The sequence below is a fragment of the Vombatus ursinus genome, unplaced genomic scaffold (assembly GCF_900497805.2).
Source record: "Vombatus ursinus unplaced genomic scaffold, bare-nosed wombat genome assembly UNPS02014167.1, whole genome shotgun sequence".
Classification (NCBI taxonomy): Eukaryota; Metazoa; Chordata; class Mammalia; order Diprotodontia; family Vombatidae; genus Vombatus; species Vombatus ursinus.
The window spans coordinates 1,830,742-1,844,840 of NW_020953945.1; the positions used below are offsets into that span (position 1 = coordinate 1,830,742).

At 48.2% G+C, this 14,099-nt stretch overlaps 1 protein-coding gene across 1 annotated transcript in view; it reads right to left on the minus strand.

Moving 5' to 3' along the window:
• MRPL40 (mitochondrial ribosomal protein L40) overlaps positions 1-3,308 on the minus strand; it is a 4,235-nt gene extending 927 nt beyond the window's left edge. The window contains exons 1-3 of the mRNA XM_027859368.1: positions 3,233-3,308; positions 1,696-1,785; positions 676-834 (exon numbers count right to left, since the gene is read on the minus strand). Coding sequence (XP_027715169.1) covers positions 676-834; positions 1,696-1,785; positions 3,233-3,300 — 317 coding nt within the window. The 5' untranslated portion in view covers positions 3,301-3,308. The remainder of the gene's footprint in view (positions 1-675; positions 835-1,695; positions 1,786-3,232) is intronic.
• Between the last annotated feature and the right edge of the window lie 10,791 nt (positions 3,309-14,099).

A 14,099-nucleotide genomic window follows, 5' to 3' on the forward strand; every position in this document is an offset into this window, starting at 1 on the left:
CACACACACACACACACACACACACACACACACACACACCCCCCACCCTCCCACATACACGTCTCCTGGCCCAGTTAAAAACCTTTGCTTATCAAAGTGGCAGGACCCCTGGGAAGCCCCTTGTCCTCCCCCAAGATGAAAGTATGAAAGTGGCCTCTCCCTCCTAGAACCTTATCTGAGCATCTCCCTAGTCTCAGGTTCACGGCTTTCTCCACCATCAGTTAATTCCACGAGTTTTCCGTTTGGATTCAGTCTCCACCCCCATGCTGCCCCTTCCCTTTCACCCTTCTAGCCCCCACCATCATGCCCTCACCACAGGAGACTCAGACTTCACCCTGGGACCACCCTAGGGTCTGGTGTGTGAGTGGCTTTCTGACCTAGTGTGCTTGAAGCCAGGCCCGGCACACGTCTACCCCCCCACATTCTCTCTCTGCTTCATGGGTACCTTCCCTTCTAGAATGGAGACTTCTTGAGGACAGGGCCTGTCCTGTCTGTGCCATCTGCAGCCGCAGCACAAACTCTCTGCGAGGCCATCTCTCTCTCCCCCGTAGCCTCAGCACACTGCCCAGCACAAAGTGGGCACCTACGTCTACGCCCACCTTCCACCCTCTGCCTCTCCTGGTCTCCTAAGCAAGGCCAAGAGGGCTGAGAGGATGGTGCAGAGCGAGTCCCTACCTCTCCTCCTCCAGGTACTTCGCAGGAAGGATGAAGTCTTCGATGGGGATCAGCTCCTGCGTGGCCTTCTCCAGCTTCTTAATCCTCTTCTTCAGCCGGTCCTTGGCGGCTTGTTCTTTCTTAGGATCCACCTTCTTCTTCTTCCTGAGAGGCTCTCCTCTAGGGGGGAAAGGGAGTGTGAGACCCACCAGGTCATGGGCATGCTGCATGGGGGACACCCGGGGCCTAGCACATAGAGGGGACTTGTGAAAAGCCACATGCAACCACATACATTTAATCACAGCCGTGAATTAAGGGGAAATCCCAAGATCGTGTGCCATGCCCCAGGCTGATGAGAACAGCCACGATCAACACAAAAATAAACACAGGGGAGGGCCTCCAATACTCGGCTCAGGCGTCCCCTACACTAGCAGAAGTCTTCCAAGAAGACTGACAACGTGTGATGGACACAGCCTCCCACTTCTCACAGACACGCTCGCCAGGGTCCCTGAATTTTAAACCAGAGACTGTAAAAATCGCCAAGACAAGAAATGACTTAATACTCCAAGACGGAGTCTCGGAAGAAACATCAAAACATCCCGTAACATTGCAGAGAACACGGCCGACGCGCTGGAGGCCACTGAGACCCACGCCAGGCCAGAGTCCAGTGAGGACGGGCATCTTCCTTAGTCTAGCACCTGAAGACACAGAAGGAGCTGGTCTCATGTAAGAGAGTGTTTCGAACTGAGGAATACCAGGCAGCAAAAGGCGTACAGCGTGGTGCCCCCAGCCCCCCACTAAATGAGGAGCTTTGCTTCCAATTCTCGCCTTGAAAATGCACCATTGTTGGCAATTTTGTCGGTGCAGGCCCTCTCCATCCACCCCCAAAAGCTACCATGGCTCCCAAAAGACATCGGAAGGACAGTCAGCCGGCTGGCCCCTTTCCACCCCGGACCTTGAGAGCCCAGGGAGCTGGCTAGCCTTTTGTCTCCACGTACTCCCAGGTTCACAAACCCAACCCCACGTGCAGCCGGGTCTCACCTCACTGGGAGGGCGCCTCGCAGCGACAGGAGCGACGCGTGCCAGCCGTGGTTCTCTCGCGCCTGCGTGGCAGGCTCGCCCAGCCCGAGGCTGCAGACAACAGCAGGGTCAGGCTTTCACAAGAGTCAAGGACACGTCCCTAGTGCCATGTAAACCAGTAAATGCAATCCCAGTGACCCAAGTCATTCCAATCACTGGTCGGTCCTCCCTGGCCTGGGACAGGCCTGAATTATTGCAAGCACCTTCTAACAGGGAGGCAAACTCTGGGTTTGAACTTTTGAGTTCTGGCTCCAATGTTACCTGGCCCGCCGGCCACGGTGGCCACTCACTAAGCCCCCTGAGGGGCGCTGGAACGATCCAGGGGGACCCAGTAGCCTGGGGTGCCATTGAGGGTCTGAATAAAAATAAGGGGGTGGTGGAAGCATATGGAAAGAAGAGAATTTTGAAAAACCACTTGTACACGTAACAGAGTTAGTCCTGGTGATTACATTATTTTCCAAATAAACACATAAAACGCAAGTTATAATCGACCAGTGGTCAAGTCCACCAAGGTGTCTTAACAAGCAGATGGTGGCAGGCTGGCAGGCGTGTCTCAGCAGGAGTATGTGCATGTAATGACTTGTTTACAATACCACACTATGTGGTTTCATGATGCAATATTGCATCACCACTATTTCAATGCAGAAAAACCCACAAATTTACAATAAACGTTTACATTTAAGACGTATCATTTTTTAAAAATAGTTTCTATTTTTTTAGAAACGATGCAAATTTTAAAAATAAGTTAAAAGGTTAAAGAAAGCAGATTTCCCCGGGGTGCCCTGAGTAATTTTTTCTTGAAAAAGGGGGTGGCAGGCCATTGAAGTTTGGGAACCTCGGCACTAAGGGATCCCATAGGTAGCTAGGCGGCGCCACAGTAGGTAAGGGCCTGGAGTCAAGAAGACCCGAGTTCAAATCCAGCCTCAGCCGCTTATTAGCCGTGTGACCCTGGGCACGTCACTTCACCCCGTTTGCCTCGGTTTCCTCCTCTGTAAAGTGAACTGGAGAAGGAAATGGCCAACCCCTCCAGTGTCTCTGCCAAGAAAACCCCAAATGGGGTCACGGAGAGTGGGACAGGACTGGACAAGAAGGGGTCCCGTAATAGGCAGTGTAAAAGGGGGGGGAAGGTTGTCTGTCGTCCCCTCCCACCCTTAGGCAGCACCCCGGCGGGCACGCGCATCTCCCCGCTTCCCGGACCCCACACACTCCCGCCAGGCGCGGTGCCGCCTCCTCCGCGAAGCCCCCCAGGATCTGCCTCATCGCCCGCGCAAACGGCGTCACAGTTGGAGGCGCCCGGGACTCCTTGGGCGGGGGGGTGGGGGGGAAACTGAGGCCCAGGCGGCTGGGCCCTGTGACCCAGGTGTTCCCGCTGTGAGGCCCGCGCACAAGACGCCCCGCGAGGGGGGAGGGGCAGAGCGAGCCAAGGTCACCGGGGAGGGGGAGGGGCTCCTGCCCTGACCTCGGCCCACGTGACGCCTCCCCCGCCCGGCGGACTCACCAGGCACGGGGGCCCCAGGAGCGTCCCTGCCGAGCGAGCGCGCGGGCCGCGACCCCCAGCGCGGCCATGGCCGAGGCTGCGGCTCCGGCTCCGGCTCCGGCTCCGGTTCCGGTTCCGGTTCCGGTTCCGGCTCCTCCTGCCGCCGCCGCCGCCGCTCCGCGCCCTGCCTGTCCTCTCTGCGGTCCGCACCTCGCCCCGCGCACGCGCCTGGTGGCCCGGTGTCCCTGATATCGCGCTCCGCCGGCCCGACGCCGGGCTGCTCGCGTTCCGCCCGGCCCAGGGCGTGGGGGCGGGGCCTGCGGAGGCGGGGCCTGCGCGTGTGACGTAGGCCGCAGGAGGCGGGGCCTGTGCGTGACGTAGGCCGCAGGAGGCGGGGCCTTCCCTGCCAGCTGCTCCAAGCACCGACCCCCAGCTCTGTCTCCACTTGCGCGTACGTACTAGTTGTGTGATTCTAGGCAAGTCACTTTACCTCTGCCTCAGTTTCCTCATCTGTAAAATGGGGATAATCCTAGCCCCTCCCTCCCAGGTTTGATGGGATAAATTGAGATAATATTTGCACAGTGCTTTACACTCCCCAGTCCTTAAAAAACCCTCACTTGATCCATACATTTCCACTAGCTAGCGACCCCACATCTCTCCTCCCTTTGGGAGCTAACCTCCGTGAGAAGGCCGTCTACAAGCGACCCCTCCACCTCCTTTTCTCTCACTCTGTAGTCCCGCTTCCAAGGGAAACTCTTTCCACTTTTATTAACAGTCTCTTAATTGCCACATCTGGTGACCTTTCCTCAGTTCCCATCCCTCTTGACCTCTCTGCATCCCCCTTGATTCTCTCTTCCCTCGAGGATTTCGGGGCACCCCCTCCCAGTTCTCCTCCCACCTCTCTGACCGCTCCTTCTCTGCCTCCCTTACTGGATCTTCACCCAGATCACACCCTCTCACTGTAAGCGTCCCTGGGGGCTTCTTATATATTACTTCACTTGGAGATCTCATAAGCTCCCATGATTTAATTACCAAATCTATGCCGATGACCCTCAAATCTGTCTTTCCTGCCCTAATCTCTCTCCTGATCTCCAGTCTTCCATCTCTAACTACTTTTCGGACATTTCAAACTAGATGCCCAATAGACATCTTAAACTCAGTATGTCCAAAACTCATTCTCTTCCCCCCTAAATCCTACCCCTTCCTACCTTCCTATTACTATGGAGGGCACCATTATCCTCCCAGTCCTCCAGACTCACAGCCTAGGAGTCTTTCTGGACTGCTCTCACCCCCTATATCTAAGCTGTGACCAAGGCCTGTTCATGTTTCCTTTGCAGAATCTTTCCAATACATCCCCTTCTGTCCTCTGCCCCTGCCCCCACCCTGACGCAGGCCCTCATCCCCTCACCCCTGGACTGTTGCAGTAGCCGCTGGGGGGGAGGGGTCTGCTGCCTAAGCACCCGCCTTCCAGTCCAGTGTCCATTCAGCCAGCAAAGGGATCTTTCTGAAGTACTGATCTGACCGTGTTACTCTCCCTCCCCATTCAGTAAAATCTAGTGGCGGTTTGCTCACAGCTACCACATCGAGGCAGAAGAAAGGACTGATAAATTGAGGGGATGTCCATCCATCGGGGAATGGCTGAACAAGTTGTTTTATATGATCGTGGTGGAATACCATGGGCTATAAGAAATGATGAACAGGATGCTCTCAGAAAAGCCTGGAAGGAGTTACATGAACTGATGCAAAGTGAAATGAGCAGAACCAGGAGAACATTGTACACAGTAACAGTCACATTGTATGATGATCTACTGTGAATGACAGCAATACGATGATCTAAGACAATTCTGAAAGACTTATGATGAAAGGTGCTGTCCACCTCCAGAGAAGGAAGTGGTGGAGTCTGAATGCAGATCAAAGATACTTTTTATTTACTTTATTTTTCTTGTTTTTTTTCTTTTTGTCTGTGTTTTTTTTCCCAGCATGACTTAACATGGAAATGTGTTTTGCATGACTACACATGTATAATCTACATCAAATTGCTTGCCTTCTCAATTAGGAGGGGAGGGAAAGAATTTAGAACTCAAAATCTGAAAAAAATAATGTTAAAATTGTTAAAAATTGGGCAAAAAATAAAATGTTAAATTAAAAAGAAGAAGAAGAAAGGGCTTCTGTCCCTCCCTCACCCAACTCTTAGAACCAGCTCAAGGTAGTCTCGATTCACTGGAAACTTCAAAGCCAAGAGACGAAGGGAAGGGTCACGGCTTTTGTGTGCCTACCTAGGTCTGGCTTAGTAACCCATGAGTCATCACTTCTTCCAGCTCCACAGCCAATCAGAAGACTTTTCAACATCATGACCACAAATCCTCTCCTTCCAAGGTTCCACACGGTTACTTGGGCAGAAACCAAGCAGGGACTATCTGGGCAAACTTCAAGGCTTGGCCCTCACAAGCCAGCCAACTCTCATCACACTTCTGTCCTTAGCAAAAGAGCTGGGGTACATTCAAAGCCCATTATCTAAACCCCTAATCCAAAAGAGTCTTCTGATGGCCTAAGAGAGGCTCACCCATGGTCCGTTCAAGTTCCCAGGGACCTAGACTCAAAAGTCTGAGAAAAATCCACATGGCACAAATCCTTCACGCTGCTGCCGAAGTCATTTTCCATAAATACGAGCATCTATATAGTGTTTTAAGGTGTGCAAAGCGCTATAATTATCATGAACTCATTTAATCCTCACAACAACCCTGAGTGGGTGGGCTGTAATTATCCCCCTTTACAGATGAGGAAACTGAGGCTGAGCAAGGTTAAGTGACTTGCCCACCCAGCTTCAGGCTTATCAGATTTTTTGGATGATAATAAGTTGTAGCTTGCACATTGGACGACAGTCAAGATCCGGAAAAGTCTTGGCAGGCTAGCGCACAGGGCCAAATCTCATAAGATGAAATTCAATGGGGAAAAAAATATAAATCCAGGTTTTGTACTTGGATTCAAAAAATTCATTCTAACCATGGCAGAGCCTGGATAGTGCAGTGGTTAGAGCATGGGGCCTGGAGGCCCAGATTGGGAAGACCTGAGTTCAGATCTGGCCTCAGCAGCTCTCTGACCCTGGGCATGTGGCTTCTCATCTGTTTGCCTCAGTTTGTCGGAGAAAGATGGTGGGGTTTTTGTGAACTGTCAGATAAACAGTTTGACGCAGCAGCTTAAAAGGCTGACTTATTCTTGGACTTCACTGGGAGGGGCATTTTAGGGAACGGGGAGGCGACACCCCACCATCCTCTGCCCTCAGCAGGTCTCATCCCAAGAATCGGGTGGTTCAGTTCTGGGCGCCGTAGTTCAAGAAGGCTTTGATAAGCTGGAGAGTGGCCAGACGAGGCAGCCCGGGTGGGGAAGGGCCTCCATTACTCGTCCTATGAAGGTCAGTGGGAGGAACGGGGCATACTCACCCTGAGAAAACTAAGCAGGTGGGGGGAGGGTCTCCATAACTGTGCTTCAGTCAGCTCCTTCTGAGTAGGGACTGCTCCATTCTTTTTATCTGTACCCCTAGTGCCTAGCAAGGTGGTGCAGTGGATAAAGCACAGGCCTGGGGTCAGGAAGTCTCACCTTTGTGAGTTCAAATCTAGCCTCAGACACTTACTAGCTGTGTGACCTTGGGCAAGTCACTTAACCCCCATTGCCTCAGTTTGCTCATCTGTAAAACGGAGAAGGAAATGGCAAACCGCTCCAGTATCTCTGCCAAGAAAACCCCACGTGGGGTCACAAAGAGTCGTTTATGACTGAAGTAACTGAATAACAACAAAGTACCTAGTCAAGGGCCTGGCAATGATCAGTGCTAGTTAGGTGACCTGGATTACATTTTAATAGTCCTGCAAAAGCATTTCATAGGATCAATAGACCTTAGACAGGAGCTTCGGGCCATCTGGTCCAACCCTCGGTTTTACGTATAAAGAAACTGAAGCCCGAAGAGATGAAGTGACTTACTGAAGAGTCACACAGGAAGCAATCACCAGAGGCAGGGTTTGAACCCACGCCCTCTTTCCACAGTCCCCCAATTCTTCCATCATAGTCCCTTGCTCTGAGCGCCACACCTGGATAAGTTGAATGATAAGTTATGTAAATGCCTCTTTAGGGGAGAATTTCAGTTACATTAGTCATAGAACACAAGGTTGGGTTTTCCTGTGGTTTACTGTTGCACCCAAGGGCCCTTTCATCACCAAGAATGCACCTGTCGTGCAACCACCTTCTTCCCCAAAACAAAGGGGTAGCACTTAAGATATGCACTGTCTATCTATAACGAAAACCTTTTGAGAAACATGGAACTGGTTAGCGAGGGTGTGCAGGGCAGCTGCAAACGTTCCACGGGCTCGAGGTTAAGAACCCTGTTGGCCATCTTAAACCATATACCAAAATAAGGTCAAAGTGGGTACATGATTTAGACATAAAGGGGGGGACACAATAAGCAAATTGGGAGAGCGAGGAATAGTTTACCTGTCAGCTCTATGGAGAAGGGAAGAATTGATGACCAAACAAGAGACAGAGAGCATTACTAGGATAATTTTGATTATATGAAATCAAAAAGGTTTTGCACAAACAAAACCAATGCAACCAAGATTAGAAGAAAAGTAGAAAGCAGGGAAACAATTTTTATAGCAAATGTTTCTGATAAAGGCCTCATTTCTCAGATAAATAAAGAACTGAGTCAAATTTATAAGAATTTATAAGTCATTCCCCAATTGAGAAATGGTCAAATGATATGAACAGGCAGTTTTCAGAAGAAGAAATCAAAGCTCTCTGTAGTCATATGAAAAAAATGCTCTGAATCACTTTGACTAAAGAAATGCAAATTAAAACAACTCTGAGGAACCATCTCCCACCTATTAGATTGGCTAATAGGACGGAAAAGGAAAATGACAAATGTTGGAGGGGATGTGGGAAAATTGGGACACTAATGCACTGTTGGTGGAGTTGTGAACTGATCCAACTATTCTGCGGAGCAATTTGTAACTATGCCCAAAGGGCTATGAAGCTGTGCATACCCTTTGACCCAGCAATACTACCACTAGGTCTGTGTCCCAAAGAGATAAAAAGGAGAAAAAAAAAAGAGGCAAAAGGACCTATTCGTACAAAATTATTTATATCAGCTCTCTTTATGGTGGCAAAGAACTGGAAATTCAGGGGATACCCATCAGTTGGGAAATGGCTGAACAAGCAGTGGTATACAATTGTGATGGAATACTATCGTGCTATGAGAAATAATGAGCGGGCGGACTTCAGAAAAACCTGGAAAGACTTACATGAACTGATGCAAAGTGAAATGAGCAGAACCAGGAGAACATTGTATACGGTAACAGCAACACTGTCTGATGATCAACTGTGAATGGCTTAGCTATTCTCAGCAGTACATGATCCAAGACAATCCCACAGGACTTGCGATGAAAAATGATCTCCACCTCCAGAGGAAGAACTTATGGAATCTGAATGCAGATCAAGGCACACTCTTTTCACTTATTTTTCTTTTGCTCTGTGTTTTCTTCCACAACGTGACTAACAGGGAAATATGTTTTGCATGATCGCACATGTATAACCTATATTAAATTGTTTACTGTCTCAGGGAGGGGGGCAGGAAGGAGGAGAGAGAGAATTAGTAATTCAAAACTTTTAGAAATAAATGTTAAATATTGTCTTTACATGTAATTGGGGAGAAAATAAAATATTATTCTCCCATGAAGTTTTCCCTGTTTAAAAAAAAATACTGTTGGCAGTCTAGCATTCTGCCCACTTCACCAGTTTAAATGCCTTTGGCCAAAATTTTGGGCTCTCCACAATCTTGCACCTAGTCCCTGCCCCCTTTCTCAAAGTCTTATCTCACATTATGACTTTCCTTGATAATTCCTTCTCTGCAGCGTAGCCTCTGACCAGAGTGTCTAAATGACTCATCACTGTCCCTAAAGCTGCCTTTTCTCTCCTGTCTCTGCCCCTTCACACATGTCCTTCTTCCTTCTCTTTGCATGTTGAATTCCCACGGATTCTTTTAGGGGGGAAGGGGCAACAGATGTTCGTATGGCTTTATTTTTTAAAAAAATACATTTTATTGATATATTTTGTTTTTATATCACCTACATTTCCCAGTATATCCCTCCTCCCAGTCATTCTGTATAACAAAATAAAAAAAGATGAAAAATTATCCAGTTCAGCATAACTAGTAGATCCAAAAAGTCTAACAATGTCTACAGTATTTCCCACCCATAGTCTCACCTCTACAAGGAAGTAGTGGGAAATGCCTTCCCATATCTCTTCTTTGGGGCCAAGCTCTGTCATTCCATTTCGTTTCAATGGTTTTATTGCTGTCCTTTCTACTAAAATTGCGATCAATGTGGATATGTTTTCCTGGTTTTGCTTTCTTTACTTTGCCTCAGTTGTACAAGTTTTTCCATGCTTCTCTGGATTCATGCCATTCACTATTTTTTACAACCCAGCAATATTTCCTTCTCTTCCTCATCCCTCTTCATTTCCTCTATGTAGCTTTCCGTGATGGCCCGTTCCACACACTGTCTCCCTAATGCATTTATCATGCCATTTAGGGCATTTCAGTAATCTGTGTTTGTATCTTATCTCCATGTTGGACTATGAACTCTGTGAGGCTGAGGACCGTGTCTTATGGAAATTTTCTATTTCCCTCAGGGCTTCATACAAAATTCTGTACACAGTAGTTGCTTAATCAATGCTTGCTGAATAAATGAATGAATCAATGACTCCACCTGTGACAGAAGAAAGACTCTTAGTGGAGCCTAAAAGTTGCTCATTTCCTGACCCACCTGTCCGCTCTGCTGAGGTCCACATGCAGAAGAGATCAGTCCAACTGCAAACTGACCTACCCATCTGTATACTGGGAGGTTGGTGCTGCCCCAGTGCAGAGTCAAGCTTGATTCAGGGCCCAGCATGGAGAAGTAATGGGATCCTCTCCCTCCAGCTAGAAGTCTAGCTAGTTCGACGCCCTTGTTTTATAAAGGAGGAAACTGAGGCAGGAAGGGATTGTGACTAATTGTTCTTTTTTATTTTCTTTGTATTGATAATAGTCTGTTTTTGCATCGCCTACATTTCCCCACATTTGCCTCACTCCTCACCCCAACCTTCCCTTGCAGCAAAGAATAAGAAGAGAAATGAAAGAGAAGTTGAACAAAGCTAGTCAACCCCCAAGGTCCAGCAGCCGTGTCCGACGGCTTATGCCACGTCCCACAGCTGCACTGACCGTACTCTTCAGGGCCCAAGCTTGATCGTTATCATTACGCCGTGTTCTGTTTTCTTTGTAAGTTCACCTTTTAAAAGGTATTTTTATTGAATCCCAATTCGATCTTATTGGCTCAGCTGAGTAACCATGATACGTCTGCTCTGATCCAGCCCGCTGACCGCGCCCTCTCTCTTGTGGATGTTGTCTGGTATCCCGACCTTGACTCTGGCCGTGAAGTCTCTGTTTCAGTATCTCCCCTGCCCAGTCGCTGATTCGGGTATTGCAGGACAGAATATCGAATAGGGCGTTGGACTTGGAGTCAGAAAGACCCGAGATCAGCTCCGCCTCAGACACTTACGAGCTGGGCAACCCCGGACAAGTTCCTGAAGCAAGCCTCAGTCTCCTCATCTGTAAAATAAAGGGCCTCGAAGGCCCTTCCCAACTCTCTGTCTATGATCCTATGACCTCAGGTGCATAGGGTACTCATAATATGTATGCAATAAAATTCAGTTCTGACTCTCCTCAATTTTCTTCATCTGTAAAATGGAAATAATAGTAGTTGTTCAGAGGGGGAAGGGGACGGAGGACATTGGTTCTCACCCTTTCTTTCCTACCCTCTTTGTCTCTGGAGATTTAACAAACCACACCGTTACAACAATTTGCAGGATACATCGTGCCAACGGCCTGGCTGGAGGACTCAAAGGCCAGAACTAAGGTTGCCGGGAGAAACATCGACAACCTGAGATGTGCAGAGGATGCCGCTCTGACGGCAGAAAGTGGAGGGGAATTCAGAAGCCTCTTGATGAGGGTGAAAGCAGAGAGTGTAAAACACGGAAAAAAAACCTAAGATCTTGGCACCTGGTCCCGTCACTTCCTGGCAAACAGAGGGAGAAGAAAAGGAAGCAGAGTCAGATTTTATATTCTTGGGCTCAAAGAGCCCTGCTGATGGCGACAGCAGCCACGAAACTAAAAGACGCTTACTCCTTGGAAGGGAAGCCATGGCGAATCTGGCCAGCAGACTAAAAAGCAGAGACTTTACCTTTCAGAACAAAGGTCTGTATGGTCAGAGCTAGGGTTTCTCCAGTGGCAATGCATGGCTGTGAGAGGTGGACTATGAGGAAAGCTGAGCGCCGCAGATTGATGCTCTTTAACTGCGGCACTGGAGAAGACGTTTGAGAGTCCCTTGGACAGCAAGGAGGTCAACTCAGTTACTACTTAAATTAACTCAGAATGTTTGCTGGCAGGTCAAATACCGAAGCTGAGGCTTAAGTACTCTGGCCCTACAGTGAGAAGACAGGACTCATTGGAAAAGCCCCTGATGTTGGGAAAGATTGAAGGCCAAAGCAGAAGGGGACGGCCAAGGAGTAGGTGGATGGAGAGTGTCACGGAAGCAGTGAACGTGAGCTTGGACAGGCTTGGGGAGGTGGCGGAGGACAGAAGGCCTGGAGAGCTGTGGTCCGTGGGGTGGGTCATGAAGAGTCGGACACAACTGACCCACAACAACAAAATTACAACAATTAGGTCATTTTTTCCAGCCTAAGGGAAATTTAATGACCCCTCAGGTCCATTTGGTCCCCTCCTCTAATGCTTTATGGAGTTTATATCACCACAAAGCTAGGAGTATAATCACAATTGCTCACAGCCCCCAGTTAGGAAAATTCTTGGTATTTAGGCAGAAGCTTGATTCTCTGCTTTAAATGTTTTTAACTGAAATGGTTTTCTCTAGCTATCCCCTGGCTTTATGGTTAAGGCAAAATTCAGGCTGTTGGAAACCTTTGGGTAAAAAAAGTTAGTGGAGTATGTTACAATGTCTGTAAATGGATGAGCACCTAAGGGAAGCTGAGGAAAGAGCAGATCTTAATTTTCTTTGGAATGAGTAAAAATAAGAATCAGAATACATATGCAATAATTTACTTATCTGTGTTCTAAGTGAATCTCCCAAGGAGACTATAAACTCCCTAATGGCAACAACGATTTCATGTTTGTCTTTGTGGCCCTATGTTTGGCACAGAGTAGGTGCTTAATAAATATGTGATGGATTTGATGAGAGGCGGTGCAGTAGAGCCCTGGGTTGGAGGAAGATGAGGGTATTTCCTCTAACGGGGCATGTTATAGCCCATCCTAGTTTCCTCCTCCTCTCTGTACATCTTTTGGAGGATTCCCCCAGGCTGGAGACCTTGGGCAATGCATGGGCCTCTGTCTCCTGCCCCTCCTCTTGCTCTCTGCTCGCCTCTTTTTCTGGTCCTACATTCTTTGAGGACCTCTCTCTTATGCTTCAGCCTACTTGCACTCCTCACCCTTCTCTCCGCTGCCCTTTGGAGGAAAGAAGTCTTGATTTGTCCGACACTGGGATAGTCTAAGATTCACCGACACTTAATAGCACCAGGAAGAACATTGATATTAAAAGGTTTTAAAAAAATGTTTATCTAGCTTTGTCAGACCACCGGGTTAAGCCCACGAGGGCTCAGGCCCTCACCCGTCCCTGTCCTTTTTCCATCCATGTGGTTGGACTACGTTCAGCCTGGCAAGCCTGGCCCTGATGAGAGGAAGTTCCCCTTCCTCACATTCTTCAGCTCACTAAACTCCCCGCCCCAGTAACCCTGGGAAAAATTACGTTCTAGGTCATGTCAAGTCTCCCCCCCAAAAAAAAAGAAATTGGAAGAAAAGAGTAGTCAAGGTATCCTAAGAATCAAGCATGGGATAAGAAATGTATTCCTATACACAAAAGACACGCTAAACCCAGAGATGCATTTAACTAGAATTAACAGGATTCGGTGATTTTACTTCCACCCACTGTCTTGATCTGCTGAGAGGCCGATACTCAAAGGTCATCAGAACATAAAAGGCACAAAGGGACGGATCATAGGCATTGTGTATCTCACCTCAGCTCTGCAGGGTCCGATCCCTTTGGGCCATTCTCATTTCCTGTGGCCTCCCTCTTGGATACCAAACCCTCCTAGGGGGCAATCCCCCATTCCTCAGCCTGACTTTCAGGACACAGCTCAAAAAGGTCCTCACGTTTTCAAGGGAAAAGAAAGAGTCAGAGCAGCAGGTCTTTTCTGTACATCTAATGATTCATTAGCTTCTTTGACCCAGCAGCCAATTAGAAGAATCTTCATCATCTCCAAAATATCATCCCAAGACCCTAGCCCATTTTCCATATTCTAAATCCAATGGTCTTTTAGACTTTGCATCACAAAACACTTACCGATATGCCTTGGTAAAGGGGAGGGATGTTCCTCGTGGGGAGTTCCTTATACCAACTCAGATTCTAATCACATCTTTCTCTGATGTTCCATCCTTGGGTGAAGGCCCTGGAGGGCTATCTATGCTAGAGAAGTCCAAGCTCTGACAGGTCCCCAAGTGAGAAGGACTTCAAGGACAGGCTGGTTATCGATTAGATACTTCTGCTGTCTGAGAACAGGCCCATCTAGGGTAGGAGAGGGTCCTCCTCAGGCCGGCCACAGGTGGATGGATTCTTTGGCCAGAGCCACTCATGAGAGAGACCAAGTTCTCCTACCAGAACTTGGGTCAGTGGAGAGACCACCAGGTTATTGAAATATTGTATCTGCTTCTATAAATATTTATAGAAATATATTACATATTTCTATAAATATAGATTGAAATATTATAGCTTCTTTTATAAATGATATTTATAAATATATA